Below are 22,021 nucleotides of genomic sequence, written 5' to 3'. Positions count from 1 at the left end.
ATGTCACAGCACCTGTAACTCTTTCTCACACACTCCTGTACGTGTGCAGGCTGTGTGTGGCACTGTCACACTCTCTAATGAGTATCTGCAGAAGAATTCACTAAAATAAACTAAAAGTTTAGACATTTAACTCCACAGTAAAATAAAACAATTGACATGGTGTGGAGTTATTTGCCTCTGTCAGTGTGAAGCCATTCCCCCTTGTCCAGAGTCTCTCTCCATCTTTCCTGTGGGCTCCCTTCAGGCACTGCAAGGCCACAGTGAGGTCACCCCAAAGCCTTCTCCTCTCCAGGCTGAACAATCCCAATTCCCTCAGCCTTTCCTCCCAGCAGAGCTGCTTTATCTCACATCTTAAAAAAACCCCAACAAACTAAACCCAAACAAGCAAAAAAACCCCACAAAACCTCCAGGAAAACCCCAGCTGACCAACCAAAAACCAAACAAGCAAACAAACAAAAAAAGCCAAACACCAAAAAACTGTGTTATTTGTGACAGAACTTTACAGTCTAAAAGGAACTGCTGTGGCTGGGCTGCACAGCCCTCAGGTGCCACTTCACACTGGCTTACACCAGAATTTGGAGTTCTTTAAAACTGACAGAACTCAGATCCCTGGCTGGAGGGTTTTGTGCATGCCACATACACACCTCTGGAAAATTTAGTAGTCTGTGGTATTTGTGATCTTAGAAATCTGAATTCAAAGCAGCCTCTTTCTTCTCCTTTTCTTGGAAAGTGTTTCAAATTAGGAAGCTGGGTTAAAAAATCCTTATTTTTGGAAAGGTTGTGCCAGTGTTAACACATTATTAATTTAGTTAGCTGCAGAGCTACCACATTTCTCCAAGTCTCACTTATTCCCAGACTACGGAAAGTGTCACCATAAGCTTTATAAATGTACTTCTTTAATGATATTTTATTTCAAGCCTATTTTAGTCTAATATCTTGGTAGCTGAATTTGGATGTTCTTTTTTAAACTGGCTAATAAATGAGGGCTGACTGACAGCTCCTTTAATTAATTTATTAATTTATTAATACTACATGACTTGTATCTTCCTGCTAATTTTGGAGTGCTAATGTGTATCCTGCAAACCTAGACAGAAAAGCTAACCCTGCTAGGGGTGGGTGGTCTTGAGGTAGTGCATAATTAGGCCAATAATTTGGAAAGCCTGGCTTGGGCTTGAACTTGTTGCATGTGATGCAAACAGGTGCTGTCTGTGGCTCTGATGTTAAATAATTGTGTGATATTTCTGTGCTTGGGGTGGGTTTCATCTCACTTATCTTTAGATGTCCAAGTGTGAGGCAGTTCCTTTGGTCCCTGTGTAATTACTGACTAGAGATAGGCACTCTTGGGCTGTATCTCATCTAACCAACTGGAGGAATCTATTTTAGATTGAGATGAATCACCCTAGAACTGTTTTATTTCATCTAGCCAAATGGAGGAATCTATTCTGGGGAGAGATGAATCACCCTAGAAATGTCTTCCTCCCTCCCAGAGGGACCAGAATGGCTACTTCAGACGTGGACATCATTATTGGTTCACATGAATGTCCCTTTTTATGGCTGGTGGAGTTTGGCCATAAACCTTTTCTTAAAGCTTGTGTTTGCTTAGGAATTGAAAACCTTGAAACTGTTGGTCGTGAAAACAGCTCAGGAACGTGGCATGGGATTAGAAAATATTATTGTCAGTAATTGTAAAAATGTGGAGTCTCCCAAGCCTTGTTTCTCAATGCATTGCAGGGGATTGACACAGAAACTTTGCTGACACAGGAATATGGCTGATTTGGTTTGTCTTTGTATCTCCCCCCAAACAGTTTCCTGCAGCTCCTTGGCAGTTGTTCCCTTCTTTGCCAGCCCCTTGGGGACTCCAATTATTATTTATTTTCCACAAGAGTAGGGGATGCTCTTGTTATGAGAAATATGTATCGATAACCATCCCTTAAATACTTTGTTTTCTCATTAATGAAATACACTAAAATGAGTGTTCAACTAACAGTTTTTCATTTCACATACACTTACTGGGAAGGAGCTATTTCTCAGATGTGTTTGTACTGTTTGGATGGTCTTTGCTTTTTCACAGAGGGAGTAATTCCAGTGAAGGAATTCCTGTATTGTTCTCATTATTTTAATCTGTCCCAATGTACATAATATGCTTTAAAAATATTTTTGATTTGTAATATAGATAAGCACATAGGCTTAATGCTGAGAGAAAGATTATAATAGACATGTATTGGAGGAACTGTTCACTTGCCATTAATATCTGGTTATCAGTATTCCAGGGCATTAGCAATGGAATGAATAGCAATGAAGTAAAAATGTCATTTCTCAGCTGGAATTTTATTTGGCTTGCAAACCAGACTAGTGTGAATAACAGCCTTTAGGGTGGTCAAACAAAACATCTCTAGTTGACTTAAACTGTTTCTAGTGGTTTTAGAATTCACTAATGATTTTGGTTTTATAGAAACATCAACTTGTTATAAAGATTGGTCTTTCTGGATATTATTTCTCATGAAGCAAGTGTGCTATGAAATTGGGAATTATTTCAGTTTGCTTCATGTGTGTTTAGAGGTGTTTGTTGTGATGTCAATGGTATGAAAATATTCACAAAAAATGCAAGCATAAGAAATTCAGCCAGGTGCTCAAATGACGGGTAAAAATCCAACTTTTTCTGATCATAGAAGCCCATCCTGGTTATTTGGGTACATTCTAGACCATTTTTTTGTGAACCTAAAGATTGTTATATTCATTATTCAGCTCTCCCAAAGTGGTGTAGACAGAGAGGGAAAGAAATCTTTCAGCACAGCCTACACAAGGTTGGGACACTCCAGGGACAGAGTGAGCACCCTGGATTCACCCAGTATCATAGTGATGGCTCTTATGGAGCCCTCAGAGATTATTTTCCATCACCCTTCCTGACTTTTCAAAGCTTTAGGAAAGCCTTGGCTTTAGGAGCTGTTTCTGCCCATTTCTTGCTCAGTGAGTGATAGGTACGAAAAAGATTTGTTCACTTCTGTTCAACTCCACATAATCACAGTTCACCTATGCTTGGTTGTTCTGAAGCTGTAAATTTATTTATTTCTCTATTTATTTTCTTTTGCATTGTTGATGGGGGTTTGGGTTTTATTCATGGGCTTTTAAAGAATATATATATATATGTAAAGACTGTAAGCTGCATGCTGAGCATGTCAGGGATCAGTACAGATTCTTAAACTCACATTTTTGTCCAAGATCAGTCACTCATCATACTGGCATTTAGTTTGTCCCAGGGATAGTGTTAAGGATTCAATTTATCACCTTACAATTGTAGTGTGGAAGTTCTTAATAGGTCACTGTTACTGGTAATCTGAATATATTTTGTTTTCTCACTTAAGAATAACGAAAATGGGTGTTGTTAGTAAAGGTAGAAGAGATAACTGCAGTATTCAGAAATTGTTGCTTGAGTGTGAGGGAACAAACCTAGTTGTTTAATAATATTGAAGAGAAATTGGAAAACCTGTAAAAGAGGCCTTGGATTTTGTTCCTTTAAAGGGAAGTGTTTGGAAAGCAGGCTGGCCATCTGTGTGCAGAGCAGTATTTAGGTCAGTGGGTCTGTGCTGTCCTGCTTTGTTCCAGGACGAAGGGATCTGTTGTGCTGAAGGCATTCTGGTCCTGGAACCATGTAGGTTGCTGCTTAGTAAGTACTCTTTTATGAATATTCATCAAGACTGATTATACTTCAATAGCTTAATCAGGAATTATAGGATGCTCGGACCTGGGCAGATTAAAACTGCTCCTTTTAAAAAACAGTTCCTTTGCATCTGTCAGCATTTTTTGTTTGTTTTGGAATTGTGTTAATAACAGAAATAGAAAATGAAACTTTTAAGGAGACTCATCATAAAAATATTTCAGACATCTATCACTGTCTTATAGAAATACTTATAGTATTTATAATGTAATTTCTTTAATATATTTTTAATATCCCTAATTTGAATGTGATGTGCATTTGAAATAACTAGATTTTCTTGGTGTCAGAGATGTCCAAAGGTTGTCATATATTTGTCAAGTATTTGTTGATTCTTTGTTTCCATCTCTTTTTTTTTGAAACTTCCTGTGTGACTTAATGAGTTAAAGAGCTTTCTAAAATAAAACAGGGGCTGACTTTGTGTTGTCTGATTTGATAGAGAGAGGATTAGTGGAAGACCAGGCAAGCTGTTGTTGGAGTATTAGCCTATTTTCATTTAACTCTCCAGAGCTGTATTCCAACACCAAATGAAAACCTAGAAGGTAATTTTTCTGATGTGAGATGTGTTTACATGTAAGAGGGGAAAAAAATATCATTTGTATCATTGTTTTTGGACATTTCTACATTTTTGCAAACAGCGCAGATGCTTAAAAAAGAGAGAAGACTCACAAGAAATTGTCCAGATTTTCTTCTTGCTGGATTTTCAAAGTAATCCTCTTGGTTTTTGCACCCTGCTAGAAGCAGGAGATGCTCACTTCCTTAAATGACATCTCTTCATCTCTCATCTGTCCTCACTGGCACATGGAGCCTGAAGGAGTTCCTGCATTTGTGAAGCAGAGTTAAATCTGGCTCTTTGGCTCTTTGCCTAAACATCAGCTGGGTGATTCTTTGTGATAGCTGCATTGAGACAGAAAAACAGGGTAATAGTGCTCATGTTCCTGGAGACTGCTCTCCTTTCCCACTAGGTTGCTAGGATTGCTTTGGCTTGTGATTTCTCTTCTGGCCTTCCCAGAAACAGCAGTTTTCCTTTAGAGGAGAATTGTGAAGGGAACTTGACAAGTTTTTGAGACTCTTCCAACTTCCATGGCAGATGTTTTGTGTAATTGCGGATTTTATGTCAGGAATACGATTATAGCAAACTTCCATTTCTTTGATATCTCACTTGATTAAAAAACAGTTCACAACGTATTTTTAATTTTCATTTAGTTTGAGCCCCAGTATTTTGATCTGCTGACAACTGGTGATCTTGCAGCAGGATGTCTGAGGTGGGGGGGAATTGAAGTGCAAAGGTTGTGCGAGGGGAGAGCTGTTCTGTATTGCCTTGGTGTGTAGATTACTTCTACATTTACAGACAGGTCACAAGTACAAATTTTGGCTTCTCTGAAGAACAAAGAAAGAAAACTTCTGTTCAAATGCCATAGTCAGCAGTGGGGAATGAAAAAGTCAGAGCTGCAGCAGAACCACTGTGGAGTTTTCAACATTGGGCAGTTTTTATGGTGAGATCATTGCAGCCCTGTGGGAAGGTGTGCGCTCTTTGCTGGACTTGGCTCGTGTCAGTGCAGCCTTGGCTGTTTGTGTCAGAGGCACAGAGCCACGCACAGACAGCTTTTAGTGCCGGTGAGGATGAGGGTGGGTGCAGCGTGCTGCAGCTCCTGCTGGACACTGAGCCTTTATTCTCGCTGCCAGACCAGTTCTCAGCGGATGGGAGCCCGTGCGTGGCCTGCGGAGGGCCCGGCCTCATGAACCCCGCCCCCAAGGCTGCCAGCAGCACGGCTTTCAATGCTGCCCTGCCTGACATCCCCAGGAAGCGCAAGGGGAGTGATTCTGACAACCAGTAAGTGAATCAAATCTCCGTGTCTCAACCTGAGACATTCGTCTGTTGTTTGTGCAACATGGTCACTGTCTTTCCTTTTCCTCCCTCCCTCCCTTCTAATCCTCTTTCCTTTGTTCATTACCATTACATTTACAGTGTCTTCCAAATGTGTTCTTTGACAGTCCCCGATTATTAAAAATAGAAAAAGTAATCCTTAAATCCAAGGGATATATGGAGGATTCTGTAATGCCATTTCCTGGCCTGAAGTGTCTGGATAATGTGCCTCTAATGCTGAAATTTCAATCCTAATTTTTAGGGGTTTTTTTCTCCTTCTTTGCCTACTAGTAAAAGCAAGTTCTTAATGTGAAAAATGCATGTATTTTATGATTGGCTTTTCGCAAATATTAAAATGAATATTATATGTGTTGTGTTAGAAAGCAATGCTGCATTAATTTTCTTAAGTACTGTGTTAAATATAGTTTTAGGTTATAAAAATTGTTAAAATAGAAACTATGCTATGTAGGATGTTTTATTTAAAAGAAAGGACTTGCAGCGAGATAGCAGCCACAGGACACCTGAATCTTTCAGAGAAAAAGAATTTATGGCCTTCTTATCAGAAGAAACGAACTTCTTCCCACCTCGAAGGCACTATTAGGATTAGAGGGGAGAAGTTGATGAAGACCAGACAGAATCCCGTGTTTGAATGGAATTTATGCATAATGTATGAGGTGTATGAATATGCAATAGGCTGTTGTTTTTAAGGGTTAATCCTTCGTTAACGTGTGTCCTTTATCAGGCTCGTGCTGCCCAGAAAAATGTACCGTGACATCCGTAACTCTTTGTTTTTATTGTCTCATATTGTCCTAATTCAATTTGTCCAAATTGTTATTACTCTAATTGTGTTACTATTTTTATAACCATTTTATTACTATTAAACTTTTATAATTTTAAAAACAAGTGATTGGCATTTTTCACATTAAGTTGCTTGAAGTTTCCCAGGCACATACTAGAATTTTACCTTCAAGCGTGAGACAAGATTACTGATTGAATTGCTTAATCTAGAACTGCTGCTTCAGTGACCAGAGCAGCCATTTCCTTAAATGTGGTGACAGACCTGTGACCTAAAAATGGGGACTGTCCTCTTGTAGTGCTCATTCTTTTCAAGTGTCTCATACCTGACTGCTGAGGGGACACTGTCAACTGTTTTATCCTGTTCTATAGCTGCCAAACAGATGCCAGTTAACCAAGTGATGTGCTCAAAGTTGTGTAAATCAGGCAGAAGTAAGAGACACAAGGTGCAGGTGTAGTGCACTACAACTATCTCTGAACTAATGCAGAATATCCATGTTTAAAAAGGTGGGGAATAGGAGATGTGCATGTAATTGTGATTATTAAAGCTCTTTAATCACTGCTTCTCCCATATGTAGTCCATTGGTCTGCAGTAGCTGTACTGTGGGTGTTGATGTAATTGCCAACTTGGAGATTCAAGTGTGTCGTGTGGATAACTGAAAACTCCAGCAATATGTTAGTTTCTGAGGGAAAAAAAATAGTCTCCATTCTTTTTCAGTATCACTTTTTGATCTTTACCTGCTCAGTAAAAGTGTTGGTTTCTTGGTAATGTTCCCCTGAGGTTTGAATCTCTCAGATAAAAAAAAAATAATTGTCCAAGTTAAAAAATTAATTGAAAAAGTACTGGCTAATAAGAATTAGTAATTAGATTCTAGGACTAATGATCTTGCTGAAAATAACCAATTAAGTGGAGTTACCTTTAAAATGTTTCTGTGACTTACGTTTTTTGGGTCTATCAAGTAATCTTGTTGTGCTTTAAACTCCATTTTACTTACTTTGTGATCTGTTTCTGCAGGGATACAGTTGAAGTTGATGGTGATCCTCAGAAAAGGTACTTTTTATGAATGAATCCATTTCTATTTTGAGTTCTGTGAACTTGTCACACTTTGCTGTTTGCCTAGATGAGCTGTGGGGTTCCTTGAGGAGTGCTTCATCCCAGGGCAGGTCTGTGTACAGCACAAGGTGATAAACATTTAGTTAAGGAACAGGATGGACAGGTCCATTCAATGTTAAGGGTTTCTGATAGTTCTTTCTAAGATGATGCTCTTACCAAACTTGTTAGTATTGAAGTTTAGAATGGGAAGGAGTGAAAAGTGCCAGTTCAATCAGAAGACTTAGGGAGGTGAAGAAAATATTCTCATATTCTTCCAGGATTGGTGAATGTAAACATTTTTTAATACCTTTTAGGGTGCTTTTAAAATTACAACTGTAATAACTGTGTTAAAATAATGCTGTTACAAGGTGGCTATGCAGCATAAGCAAACCCTTTGTGGAATATATCTCCCAGGAGGGTTGTTAATTACATGATTACTTTGTTGCATTTTCTTTTTCTGTATTTGGAAAAAGATACCTTACGTGGGTAATATTTGTTTGTAAGTAGCCATGCAGTGTTTTTATAGAATAAACTGTTTCCCTTGGAAGGGACCTACAATGATCATCCGCTCCAACAGCCTGAGCCCTTCAGGGCTGACCAAAGGTTAAGGCACATTGTAAAGTGCATTGTCCAAATGCCTCTTCAACACTGACAGGCCTGGGGCATTGACCACCTCTCCAGGAAGCCTGTTCCAGTGTTTCCCCACCTTCTTGGTACAGAAATGCTTCCTAATGTCCAGTCTAGACCTCCCCTGCACAGCTTTTAAACCATTCCGCTATCCTTGGATACCTGGGAGAAGAGCTCAGCACCTCTCTGTGCACTTCCCCTCCTCAGGAACCTGCAGAGAGCAAGGAGATGGCCTCAGCCTCCTTCTTTCCAAACTGGACAAACCAGGAGTCCTTGGCCACAGGACATTCCTTCTATCCTTTCATCAGCTTTGTTGCCTTTCTCTGAATTTCTTCAGGTACCTTCCCATCTTCACCAAACACCTTCTCACATTTTGGGGCCCAGAAGTGCCCACAGTATTCCAGGTGAAGGCACAGCAGGACAATCACCTCTTTGTCCATCTGGTGTTTGATGTGCTTTGCCCTCTGACTGCCTTGAACTGGGCCTGCTGTCAGCCAGCACCTCCAGGTCCCTTTCTGCAGGGAAGTCACTCTTTGGTACATAGCCTGAAGAGGAGTGTAAAAATCTTTCTTTGGGGTTAAATTGGTTGTTTCTTCATGGATTTTTTCCATGGTGCTCGTCATGGAAAGTGTGAGTAAAAAACCTCCTTTTCTGCCTTTAAAACATTAGCTTCCATTTTAGAAAAAATGGGGAAGTATATTTAATAAATCAATTAAGAAAGTAGAGAAAAGCTGGTGTTCTTTATTTTTACTGATTGATACCCATTCTGTCCTTTATAGTACCAATTAAATATACCCACAATATAGCCACAAAGTAGAATTTCACCCTCTGTTCATGTAGTCAAGGTGGTTTTAATTTAGCTATTCATATCAGCAACACCACAGCTGTTAGGACAGAGGCTATAAAAATCCATTGAAGGCTAGAACTGATTGCTTGAACAGCAAATTTGTGCTAGATTTTTTCCCCAAGTGGAGCTCCTGAGGGAGAAGGAAAGTTAATTAATAGGGCACATGCTGCATTGCAGCTGGTCTGGCTCCTCCTTACCTCTTCCCTTATGGTCAGAGAATGTGAATTCTGTTGGAATTCACAGTATATAGATATTTCTGGTAAGTTTATTTTAGAATGGAAGGACAATATTAGTTATTGCTAACTTGTCTAAATCTGAAACTATTTCAGTGAATGAAAGTCTTGGGGTGTTGTGAGCCAAACCTCCTCCTGTGTTTGGGTTTCTCAGACTGTCTAGAAGATTGCTGGGTTCCAGTGAAATCCCAGAGTCTGCCTTGTTAGTTTGGCTTCTGGATCCTCACTGGGTTCAGTACTCAGTTGCAGGTGGCAGCAGCTTTTGGCACCTTTCCTGAAGCTGTAATCTCCAAGGATCCTCCTGCTTCCCTTTCCTTGTGGGAGACACCTGCTGCCTGCTTGGCCTCTCCTCTTGATTCTCATGGTACCAAGGCCATCAATTCTTCCCAAAGAGTGGGGAACAGTGCAGTGGGCATAGGGAAAGAAAAGCTCATTGCCTTGTTTGAATCATCCTTTATAGTTTCCTGTTAGAGAGTGTTAATTGTGCTGCAGACACTTAAGACTGTGTTTCATTCACAGTTTTATTACTTTATGACTTCCCAGTCATTGCTGTAGGGTATGGGAAATAGCTTAGGGTTTTTGGGTTTTTTCAAATGTAATTTAGGATTGCTTATTTTATAACTTGACAATAAGTTATGAGAAATAAAAACATACATTTTTATCTTATAAAACTTTAAACAAAAAAATAAAATCAAGGCTAGTCTTAAGTTATTTGAGTGCTCCAGTAATGTTGTTGTCTCCAGAGTAAAAAAAGCCCCATAATTATGAACTATCCCTTTAATATGTTCATACAACTGTGAATATTGCCAGTTGTGCTCTGGTCTCTTTCTGTTATGCATCACTTGCTAGGTCAGTTATGCTTGAGAGATTTTGTGGGTTTGCTTTTGCTGGAGCCACAGTAATTTTGTAGCATTTTTCTATCTTCTGGAATTTGTGGGAGGAAAGAACTGCCTAGTATTAAATATGTAATGTAAAACTCTGTACCTTGTTTTTTCTAGGAGTGAAGATGAAGAACATGTTAAAGTAAAAGACTTCAGGTACTCATTTTCAATAGAAATATGTTTTTCTAGTGAAGACTGAAATTCAATAGTAAAACATAAGTAAAATAGTAGTAAATAGTAAAATATGAGTTTGTGGATAACATTCATTAAAACTTTATCAAACATTTAACAGTAAGCTTTTCCTTTTCCTTGCTAAATGTATAGTAATTTTTAAAGCCTCCTTGAGGATTTTATTTGCTAATAATTTTGGTAAATGTTGCCGCAGAATATCTCAATTGGTTTAGCAAAACCATGAGGTTGAAGTTTTTAAGGTGAGAATTAAATGCAGTACACTTAAGTCGTGTAAGGAGCTGATCCTTCATCTGTATGAATTTGAGAATTGTTTTTTCTAGATTTGTCTGCTTCTGGAGGTATTTGGAATTTGTTCCACATGGAAATAGATTTGGCTAAAGTACAACAAAGATTTCTTGTTCTAGAACAAGCTTTTGTGTAGGGAATTATTCAAGTTTTGCCATTGAACTTTGAATTCACATAAACTGAAATTCACATAGAGCACTTGCCAGATTTGAAATGTTGTGTGACCACAGTTCAGCCAAACAAATATTTTAAACTGCAGACAAACCATGTAGTAAAACCAGAGCTGTGCTGTAAAGTTGATTTAAAAATAAGTCTTTCATTTTTCATGTGAGCAGAGATATCAAACCAGAAATACATAATCCACTCAGCATGCTGTCAGAAGTATTATTTATATAGTATGCTAGCTAGTAATTATGAAGTGTTCCTGTAATTGAAACAAAATTAAAGAAACTAAAATGTTCCAAGATATATTTACAGTTTCACTTCAAAATTATTTTTTCTTCACAGACTGTCCCAGATTGCTCTATAAGATTGTAGTACATTGCTTTAATGGCTTCTGTGTGGCATTGTTAACTTTTTTCCTGACTTTTTGGTGCACTAGTTGGAGGGAAAAAGAATCAGTACAAAGGTGTCTGGAGGTTTGCTTATCAGTTATCTCCTTCCAGTATTATTTGTCTCTAGCTTATTGTGGAACCTGCTTTTCTCCCTTTGCCTTTGTGGCTGTGGCAAACAACAGAAGCCTTTTTCAATCATTCAATCATCCCCTGAATTTCTGCACCAACCTGACCAGTTTGTTATAATTCTTTATTGACCTTCAGAGATGTGGAAGGTTGTTCCCTTTCCTGGAATGCATGTATTTGTCTTCCTGAAGTTCACAGTTCAAGGAGCATACCCAGGATATTACTTGATTGTTCTTACCTGACATAAAGGAAGAGTTGGGTGAACCCACAGATGTGAGCATAACTCAAAAAATTAAATCTCATGGAAGGCTTTTGAGAGAGAAAAGCTAAATGCTTGGTAGAATGACCCAGAATTAGTTGTGAGGTGAAGGCTTTATTTTTTTTTTTTTAATTAAAATAGTATTCAGGTAGATCTTTAAAACTGTACTTTGCTCTTTCTCAACAGGCCAGGTGTAGTTAACTTTATTGCCTTTAATAACTTCCGTTGCAGTATGCCTGCAAGGAAAAGTTTTGGAGATCAGTTAACCAAAACTTATTCCTCATTTTGCATAACTATACTACTGTGTCTGGCCTCAATTAGAAAGAAAAATCATCTGGGCTTTAATTGAGTGGCTGACTTATCTTCTGGGTAAGGAGGAAGAGAGTGAATGAAACCTTCCTTAATCTGCTGGAGGGTGTTAGAGGGAAGGAGATGGGTTGAAAAGCTGACATAATGCACTAGAAAGAAGTAAAGAAAAGGTGACCTGAGCTATAAATGCACTTGTGGTGTGCAACCATGTGCCCTAGAAGGAGTTTCCTGATGAAAACTCACTGAGAAGAGAAGCTCTTTCTGTGGCTGAGTTCTTGACAGGCTTACCAAGAGATGAAACCTGAGACAGCCTTTGTACCACCTTATCAGGAAAGCTTTCTGGGATACTTCTGGTCAATTACACAAGGCACGACTTGTTTTTTTCAGTTTCCACTCCATCTCTTAGAAGCATGTGGAAAAGTAATGTTTATTGCTGTGGGGTTTCTTAAAAGGCAGCAGAATGAACACCCTATCTTAGTTACACAGGCCAGGTAGAGGTGGGAGCAAGAATGTCTTTCACTGATTCCCAATGACATCAAGAGTTCTCTGGGACACACTGAAGTGTCCAAGTCATCACTTGCATGGCAAGGGTCTCAAGAAAGGTTTATGTTTAAGAAGTCTTCATAACCTCTTGTTCCTGCCAAATGTAATCAAATTGTTGCTTGGGATATCTCTTCTCCTCAGTATTTCCCATTTCATCTTTGTTGAAGTGAATCCAATTCAATTGTCCAGTAGAAGTAGCATATGAAAAACTGCTTCAGTGCAGTAGTACTGGTGATAGTTCCATTCCCAAATGAAACTGAATATTATGGGGACAATCATGTGTCCTACATCACTCTTTAAAAATAATTTTTCTTCTTAGAGAGGCTCACAGTCAGACAGAGAAAAGAAGAAGAGACAAAATGAATAATTTGATAGAGGAATTGTCTGCCATGATACCACAGTGCAATCCCATGGCCCGAAAGCTGGACAAGCTCACAGTGCTACGGATGGCTGTGCAGCACTTGAAGTCTTTAAAAGGTGAGTTTGGGAAACATCATCCTGTAAATCCTTGTTCTAGTAGGAGTTGTTGTGTGTATCTTCCCAGGTTTTAAATAAACCAAGAGTATTTTATTTTACATTTCCTTACTGTATTTAGTTCTGAGTCTGCTCCTCATTTAAGTGTTCATGTCTGTAGCTGTCAGAACGTAATTTTAAGTTTTTGCTTAGTACAGCAGAAAAAAAGCCACCCTTCAGTTTCTGATATTTCCTGTCTGCTCAGGGCATGCCTTGCTCTTGGGTTACTCCTTGATCCTTTTTAGAAGGTACAGGAGTCAAAAGGAAGGTTGCAAGACAGAAAATAATTTAACAAAATGGTCAATGACTTTGGTTGCATTAAAGTCTTAAAAACCCTCACATGGTAGATAGTAGCAAGAAACAGAAACTTCTGGTAGCCCAGTCAACTGAGAAAGTTAATAATGGATCTTAGGGAATGCTTTAGTGTGAGGATCAGCCCAGGAAATATTCTTTGCTCTCCTTCTGCTATTGCTAGGTTTTTGGATTTTTTTTCCCCCTCTCTCCCAAAAAAATATATCCAAATAAACTCTGCAATGTGCAGCTTGTATCAGCTGCACAGAATATTTAGGTGTTTTGGCACCACTGTTTCAGAATAATCATTTGGTCAACTCTAAGCAAAGATCAAAGACCCTCTGCATTGCAAAACCCACTGATTATGAATAAACAGGTCTAAGGAGAACCCAGTTAGTTTTGGGTCAAAGAAGTGAAGAAAATTAAATAAGTTGCTGCCTTGGCAGTAATAGAATCATAGAAATGGCTCAGGTGTAAAGGGTTTTGAGGTTTTTCTAAAGGACTGAGAGTCTGCATGAAGAAGTCATGTGAACCAGCAGGAAATAATGTAAACCAGCAGGACAGTAACTGCACTTGCAGTTAAACAAGAAATCTTCAGCTCAAGCATTTGTATTTTAACAACAGGATGTAAACACTGGACTTCACCCAGCACAGTTGTATTTACCTCAAAACAAATGGTTCAAGAGAATACAATATACTATGTGGAGTTATAGTGCATGATGAAATGGGCTGAAATGTTCAACTGTTACAAAAAATGTAACACCAAAAAAAAAATTTAATGGATAAAAGTGTAATGAACAAAAACTAATTTACAGAGTACTTGCCATGGGTGCTAGAACAGTACATGCAGTGAGTCAGTCTCACTATATTTAGTGAGACATTCAATTTAACTACAACAGTTTGGTTTTTTGATTGTTGGCTTTATAGTAATAATGAAGCATTATTAATGTCTAAAGATAATTGGTAATATTGGAATTATTCTGTTTCAGGAAGGAAAATTTAGTTAAGAGGTCTGAAATATACCTATGAAATGTTTCTAGAAAATTCACTTCTCCTAATACCATTTCTCTTGCAGTACATTAATGATATCTGAATAGAAGTTTGCTTGGTTTGTGTTAATAAAGGGCAAGAAAAAAAACAGTTATGTGAATCTGTTTTCATTACCAGATATGTTTGAAATCTGTTTTAATTTTATTTTTAGTATTTCTTGAGCTTTGAATTATTTTTTTAATTCAGCTATTGGGGTCATAGAGAGAAATTCTAAAAGACATAGCAAGTATAGCTCTGCTAAAAGTGAGTTTAAAATGTAACTTTTGCCATGATCTCTGTGAATGACCCATTTCCCAGGTTCCAGCAGCTCCTACTCAGAAGTGCGGTATAAACCTTCATTTCTGAAGGATGATGAACTGCGGCAGTTAATCCTTAGGGTGAGTGGAGGGAAACTCTCAGATAAATCATGTCCTTGTTAAAGCTTCAGTTTTTAGTTGGACAGTGCTTTTTCTCCCATCATTTCCTTCAGGCAAGTGTTTTCTTGTACTGATTAAACTCTGTGCACTACCCAGGCTTTCATGAAGGTGTGCAGAGATGGTTTAGGAGCATGGCAGGCAGCAGCCCTGGAAGGACAATAATCTGTGTACAGTCTGCCTGTTTAATACATCCATTCTAAAAATCTTCATGCAACTGCAGAGAATGCTGCCAGTTATGCAGGAATATCCTCACAGTTGTTGGCTGTCCTACCAAAATGGGTATTTTTAAAGATGTGCTTTGCAAAAGGTGCAGAAAATACCTGGAATAAAATCTTCCCTCTTGTTTGCACACTTCATCACAAACCCACACACCTCATTCACAGCTAGGTTTGTGGGTTTTTTCCTTTGCTGCAACAATGCTTTGCCAAGATCTACTTTGCCAAGAATGGCTCCCAAAAGAAGCTGTTTTGTAGCTGGACTTTTGCCAAAGATGTCTTTAAGGAACTTTAGCTGTCTGTGGTTGAAGGCATTGTTTGGTCCTTGCAATCTTAATTGCTTTTTTTTTAGAATCACAGAATCGCCTGAGTTGGAAGGGACCTTAAAGTTCATCTCATTCCACTCCCTGCCATGGGCAAAGACACCTTCCACTATTTCTGGTTGCTCAGATCCCATCCAACCTGGCCTGGAACACTTCCAGGAATCCAGGGCCAGCCACAGCATCTCTGGGCAGCCTGTGCCAGGGCCTCAGCTCCCTCACAGGGAGCAATTTCTTCCTAATATCCAATCTAAGCACACCCTCTGTCAGTGTGGAGCCATTTCCTCTTGCCCCTCTCTAGCTTTCTTGTATTTAATTTTAAAAATCAGGATTAAAAGTATGCTTCCTTGTAGTCATTAATATTCATTGTTTATTTTAATTGTGTGTTTTTAAAGACAGTATCTTTATATTTTCAGGCTGCAGATGGATTCCTGTTTGTGGTTGGATGCAACAGAGGAAAAATTCTGTTTGTCTCTGAATCAGTTTGCAAAATACTGAATTATGATCAGGTGGTTATTGTTGTTTCTTGCTTGCTTTTACCTTGCATTTTCTTAGGAATTTTAAAACTTTTATATTTTATTTTATATTACATCAAACCAATCCTTGTGTATAATTTCTTGGAATTTCTTTGATTTAACCTTATTCAGAGTAAAGCTGAATATCCTGTAAGAAAATATGTGCAAGTACATCAGTGTTCCCAACCTGAGGAACAGCACCAGATTTCAGCTGATCATCCCTAAGAAAACTGCCAGTCTGAGAGGAAGGGATAATTTGAAGATGTCCTAATTTCTGTGTGCAAGAGATTTTCTTTCACATAGTGAAGTGATTTTAAGGTTTTTTTTAGGCCAAGGAAAATGGGTAGTTGAGCAGTGGAAGTTAATGAAAGCTTTCCTTGGTGCTGCCTTTATGCTGGCATGTACCACATAACACATGACTCACAGTAATTGTCCAAGCATGTACCCCTAACCTGAGACAAACTGAATGGCAGCCAGCATAGCCTGTACAGCCAGGGAAATTGCCAAAATACATGTACTTTCCATTAGTTGGTGTTTAGCATGATGGGCAATTACCACAAATAATCCAGGGATGATAATTTGTTCCTCTATCAATGACTTCTGTTTCACAAACAGAGGCTAAAACAGTTAGTGCTGCCATCTGTCTACTTTTGTAACTTTGAAACCGTTTGTGCTATTTTAGTTTTCTTTATAAATGTACAGATAACCAATCTGGAGTCTTTCATAGATTTTTTTTTTTAAGTGCAAAACTATCTTCTTTAATTAAAGTTAAATGAATCACAGAATCACAGAATTTCTAGGTTGGAAGAGAGCTTTAAGATCATCGAGTCCAGCCCATGTTCTAACACCTCAACTAGATCATGGCACCAAGTGCCACATCCAGTCTTTTTTTAAACACATCGAGGGATGGTGACTCCACCACCTCCCTGGGTAGATGATTCCAGTATTTGACCACTCTTTCTGTGAAAAACTTCCTCCTTAATTCTAGCCTGTAGGGGAAAAAGCATCAAGCAGAGTTGTTTTTTTTTTTAACTTCTACACTGATTTTGTTCAAGAGCTGAAAGTGCCTTTCTGGAGTCAGTCATGTTAGACATACCTACTTCCAGACCCTTAAGAACTCCTGTATTCCAGACAAGGAGATTCAGAGGACATGACTGACTTTAATCAAAACCCATGGATTTATTAGCTTGTGTAGGAGTTGTTCTAGGCTCTGAATCCCATGCTGCAGCTTTATCTGGTTTATTATACCTGTATATTTTGGCAAGGCTGCTGTTAGGCTGTCTCAGCAGCACTCAGCATTTTCCCATTGCATTGGGATTAAATGGGGACTGGGAAAAGGCAGGAGACTGGGTGTTTGTCCTGAGTTTGAGTCTAGAGTAGAGCTTGTCAACACAGCTCCTTTATGTCCTTTGATTTGGTTGCTGTGCTGAAGGTAAGCAGTGGAAAAGCAAACTCTCCCACTTCTGTGAGAATTCCTTCCCATTCCAAAGGAAAGTGTTGCAGCAGGTCAGTTACTTGGGATGAACAGAGTGAGCAGGTAGAAGGCATCCCAGCTGGAGACATCCCTGAAAATATCCTCTGCTGAGTGCTGTGGTGAGCTGAGCCCTGCTTCCAGCCTGCTCCTGGCTCTGTGGTGCCAGTTTGTCCAACCACATTTGGCCTCAGAGTCATTAGATAGTTGAATATTTCATCCTCCTTTCTATTTCTTCCCTCCTTCCCCAATACTTCTGAGAGTGAAATTACTTTGTGTATAACCTTCTTTGGCTAGGAGCAGGAATTGCATTATTTACATAAATAAATATTTATGGTTGTACAGAACTTGTTGGATCTCCAACTAAATATGCTGTTTTTCAAAGGGAAGGAACAAACTATGTTTTTACTACCCTTTTAAATAAAACTTATATTAAACAATGACAAATGAAATGTAAAACAAAATATTGATGTTTGGAGTAACTATGGTATTGGCTTTTTTTTTAGTGGTGTAGACAGTTGTTTTCCTGAGATAAGTAATGTGTGGGGTCCTGTTCCAAAATGGTGTGGTTCTCATCTCTTTTGGGTTTTGTTGCTTTTTTTTGTTTTTTTTCTAATAGGCCAGTTTAATTGGACAAAGTTTATTTGATTACTTACATCCAAAAGATGTTGCAAAAGTTAAGGAGCAACTTTCTTCATCGGATGTCTCACCTAGAGAGAAGCTCGTAGATGGCAAAAGTAAGTCAGAGCTGGATGTGCTGATATTTTTAAAGAGATGTTAATAAATCTAATTATTAGTCAGGATGTATTCAGGTGTTTGTATGGATGTGTGGATGAACGAAAGAAGCAAACATTTGAATGTGTATCTGCTGCTTAAAATGCATTAGAGTTGAAAAGCTAGCCCAGAAGAGAATTGATTTTAGATCATAAGAGTTACAGAAATTCTGTTAATTCTGTACTGCAATCACTGTTAAGCATTTACCAAGATGTGGTCTGACATTCTTCCTACCAGCATACTGCTTTTTTTTCTTGTATTTGCTAGGTCTTGTCAATACAAAAGACCTGATGTAGTCGAACATGGGATAAAATACTTCAATATCAAGAGTCACTGTCTTCTCTGAAAATGCTAAGTGTCAATCCCAAAGTAACCAAACCTTCTTTAGTTTACAGTTGTTTCTAATAAGGAAAGCATTGTGTACTATGCAGCTAATGCCTGTTTTGTGTACTATGCAGCTAATGCCTATTTTATAGCTGGCTTTTACAAGCATCTTTATAGTTCTTCCTTGTACAAAATTAAAGTTTATAAAGCATCTGTAGTAAAATTCTATTAAGAATATCAAAAAGGGTCTATAAATAATTTAGTAGTTCTTTCTAATTTTGGAATCTCTGTCAATCATGTTTTCTTTGCCCTATTTAGACTATTAGACTTTTTAAATTGTAAGTACAAAATTTAGGCAGCTAAACAGTGAGGACAATGTACTGGGAGGTAAATGCAGAAAGCACCTTGTTTTCTGAAGTTTTATTGCTTGGTTTTGGTTGTTTTTAACTACTTTACGAAATCTTTGTAAGCTGGCTTGCAAGTACACACAGATTTCCAAGCTGGACCAGCTCGGCTGAACTCTGGTGCTCGGCGTTCCTTCTTCTGTCGCATAAAGTGTAGCAGGACCACAGTCAAAGAGGAGAAGGAGTGTTTGCCCAACCCAAAGAAGAAAGGTATTCAGAGAGTGGAGGTGAAATGGGGGCTTTCTCTCTTGAAACTTGTTTAAATTCCAAGTCACTAATGGCTTTCTAGTTCCTACTGATCTCACCAAGTAGCTGTAGAGCAGTGTAAATGGGAACCAGGGACACCTTTTGAAAAACAGTCTAATTGTTCTCTTTCTCCTCCCGGTGCCCTCCTGGAAAGAGGGAGGGAGGAACTTGAGGTACAGTGGCTCTATAGGAGCATGTGGTCTGTTGTGATCAAATTTGAGAAGTCTCAGGGAAATATTTGAAAGAACTGGAGCAGATCAGAAGAATGAAACTAAACTTATGTCTTGAAGATAACTGAGTGAATAAAGCCTGCAAACTCTACTATTTTGAAGGGAAAAAAGCAAGTAAACCAACTTTTTTTTCTGACTTACTTTTTGTGTTGTTTGTATTTAAAAGTATGCATTTTCCTTTTTCCCCCTGTTCATGGTAAAGTTAATTTATTGGTGTAATTCCATTAATTTTCCCAGTAATTTTACTTTAGTTCATATTCTGGTATGCCCATAGAGCAGTGTAATATTGTCAAGTTTCCAGTGAAAATTTAAATTTCAATTTTAAAATGCAATTTCCAGCTTTTGTTTTAATAACTTAGTAATGATTTTTGCAAAAGTGTGCTGAAATTGTTTGATCCTGAAAAAATCCTCCAAGTTCTGTTTTTCAATGTAACCTGTTACTGTTGAGATACACCACAAATTTTAAGAGGCCCGTGATTGTAAGTAAATAGAATTTGATATCCCTTGATGCATCAGATAACTCAGTGAGATAAGAATTTACCTTCTCTAAGTAAGCAGTTTTGAGGGAAGGCAAACTGTGACAAAATCATAGTGGGATAACTCAGTTTCTCATTTTGCAGAGTTGATCTGTGGTTTTTTTTTGTAATAGAGGGGAAAATCAAAACTATGGAAAGCATCCTGTTCAGCATAGAGGTGTCAAGAGTGCTTTGGCATTTTTTTGGGAAAGAGTACACCTATTGTAGGATACATAATGTCAAACCGTGATGCTTATGAGGGTGTTTTCATGTTATTTAGAGAGCAAAAAGGGAATGACAGTGTATGCTGGGATTTAAGATATTTAAAATATTTGTATTCCCACAAAACTTCAGAAACCAGAGATAAATAGAAAATAAGCTGATTCTTTCTCAACTGCAGTGAGCATATGTTCAGGCCATTATGCTCACCAAAGGTAAATTGATTTGGAAGCTACAGAGGGCCTCAGGTTAATTTTAATTCACAATCCATATAAAAACAGAGTGATCTGTGGGTTATTGCTTTGTTTTCTGTCTAACTTGTATTTGAACTGCCAGTACCCATAACTCATCTTCCTAAATCTTACATAGGGTTAGAAGCTCTCTCTGCAGGTAAGCCCAAATTGAATAGAACAAAAATAATTCAAAATTACTCTAAAATGATCCATAGCTTTGTACAGTTGGTGTAGGTAAGCATGAAATATTAAGTTGCTGGTCTCATGGCCAACACAATAAAATAAGTAATTTGGTTTACTCTTTGAACAATAACTGCTTCTTATTTAATTTCTCTCTATTAGATCACAGAAAATACTGCACCATTCACTGTACTGGGTATTTGAAGAACTGGCCTCCTAATGAGGTGGGAGTAGAAGAGGAAAATGATGTAGAAAAGGACAGTAGTAACTTTAACTGTCTTGTTGCCATTGGGAGGTTACACCCTTATATTGTTCCACAAAAGAGTGGAGAGATAAAAGTCAAAGCAACAGAATTTGTTACACGATTTGCCATGGATGGAAAATTTGTTTATGTAGATCAGCGGTAAGCCTTTTGTTTTTTAATGAAGAGAAATGACACAACTGCTTTCATTTCCTGATCCTCTGTCAAATCTGTAATTTCTCCAGCAGGGCAGAAGTTCTAATTCAAATTCTCAGTTTTTGAGAATTTTTTGAAAATTCTCAAAAATTCTAATTTTCAGAATGTTTTTCTGCTCTACACAAGAAGCAGTTAATTCTTAAACTATGGGTACTTGGGCTTTATTTTTTGTCAAATAATACATAATGAATAGAAGTGTATTGTCCTATAGAAAATGGACTCAATTTATTCATAAAGAAAAATCTCAAATTAGAGCTTTGTAGCTCTGCACAAGACTGAAGTAATAACATTTACCCAGAAGTTATTACTTCTGAGAGTCTTACCATTTGTAACAAATACATTCTAAGTGAGGTACCAAATTATTTTATTAGAAGTGAGAACTAAGTTCCCATTTTCTCTACTTTCTGAACCAGACTTTTATTTGTTGTAGAGACCTAGTTACCATTTTGCATTTGGAATTTCATTGTCACTGGAAATGTTACTGCTTTCAGTCTTCTTTGCTTTCTACTAAAAGTGTCGGTTTGACAATAATTCCAGTGAGTGGAAGAGCAAAATTCAAGTGCTGAGTTTTTTATTGACTCTTATGTGTGACCAGTACTGTGACCGGCTGAGGGAGAGCCACTAAACAGAAGCATTTTGTGTGTACATGTGGTTTGCATGTTTAAACATTTACTTTACCTTTGAATTGTCAATCATTGCAAAGGGATAATTTGCTGTGAAAAATATTTCCTGATGTTTTAGAGCTGTACTAATGCTATATTTTTTCCCCAAACATGAACACAGGCATCTGTTTGTTTAAATATTAATGCTCTGCTTTATCTGATACTGAAGGAAACAGCTTTGAGTCTGCTGTAGTTCACGTTTTTATTTCTAACAGCGCAACAGCAATTTTAGGGTATCTGCCACAAGAGCTTCTAGGAACTTCTTGTTATGAGTACTGCCATCAAGATGATCACAATCACCTAGCTGAAAAACACAAAGAAGGTACAAAACAGTTGGTCCTCTCAGACTACTTACAGCTAGGTGTAACTGCAAGTGAGAACACTGCAAACCCAAACTACCCAACCTCAGCATGGCCCTTTGTGATGTCTGTGTTAAGACAAGCCTGTGTAAGGCTTGGAATAAAAGCAGAGAGAAACTTGTGTTGTCTTGGCTCCTGGTGCAGGGTCTTAATTGTGGAGGAATAATGTCAGCACATCTGTCAAACCCTCTGCTTCCATTCTTTGTAAGAAAGGGGAGGAATCCTGAAGAGCAGATGTGTCTGATAACATCATTAAAGACACTAATTAAAGCTCACCAAGTCATGAGTCTCCTAGTGTTTTGCA

At 38.1% G+C, this 22,021-nt stretch overlaps 1 protein-coding gene across 1 annotated transcript in view; it reads left to right on the top strand.

The window, feature by feature from the left end:
* BMAL2 (basic helix-loop-helix ARNT like 2) overlaps positions 1–22,021 on the top strand; it is a 32,680-nt gene that overhangs the window by 3,045 nt on the left and 7,614 nt on the right. The window contains 10 exon segments of the mRNA XM_059472131.1: positions 5,399–5,546; positions 7,390–7,425; positions 10,173–10,211; positions 12,643–12,800; positions 14,475–14,554; positions 15,545–15,637; positions 17,734–17,851; positions 18,683–18,826; positions 20,402–20,642; positions 21,574–21,680. Coding sequence (XP_059328114.1) covers positions 5,399–5,546; positions 7,390–7,425; positions 10,173–10,211; positions 12,643–12,800; positions 14,475–14,554; positions 15,545–15,637; positions 17,734–17,851; positions 18,683–18,826; positions 20,402–20,642; positions 21,574–21,680 — 1,164 coding nt within the window.

The sequence above is a fragment of the Ammospiza nelsoni genome, chromosome 5, assembly GCF_027579445.1.
Source record: "Ammospiza nelsoni isolate bAmmNel1 chromosome 5, bAmmNel1.pri, whole genome shotgun sequence".
NCBI lineage: Eukaryota > Metazoa > Chordata > Aves > Passeriformes > Passerellidae > Ammospiza > Ammospiza nelsoni.
Note: the sequence above shows the minus strand (reverse complement) of the source record. Positions and strands in the feature narration are given on the sequence as shown.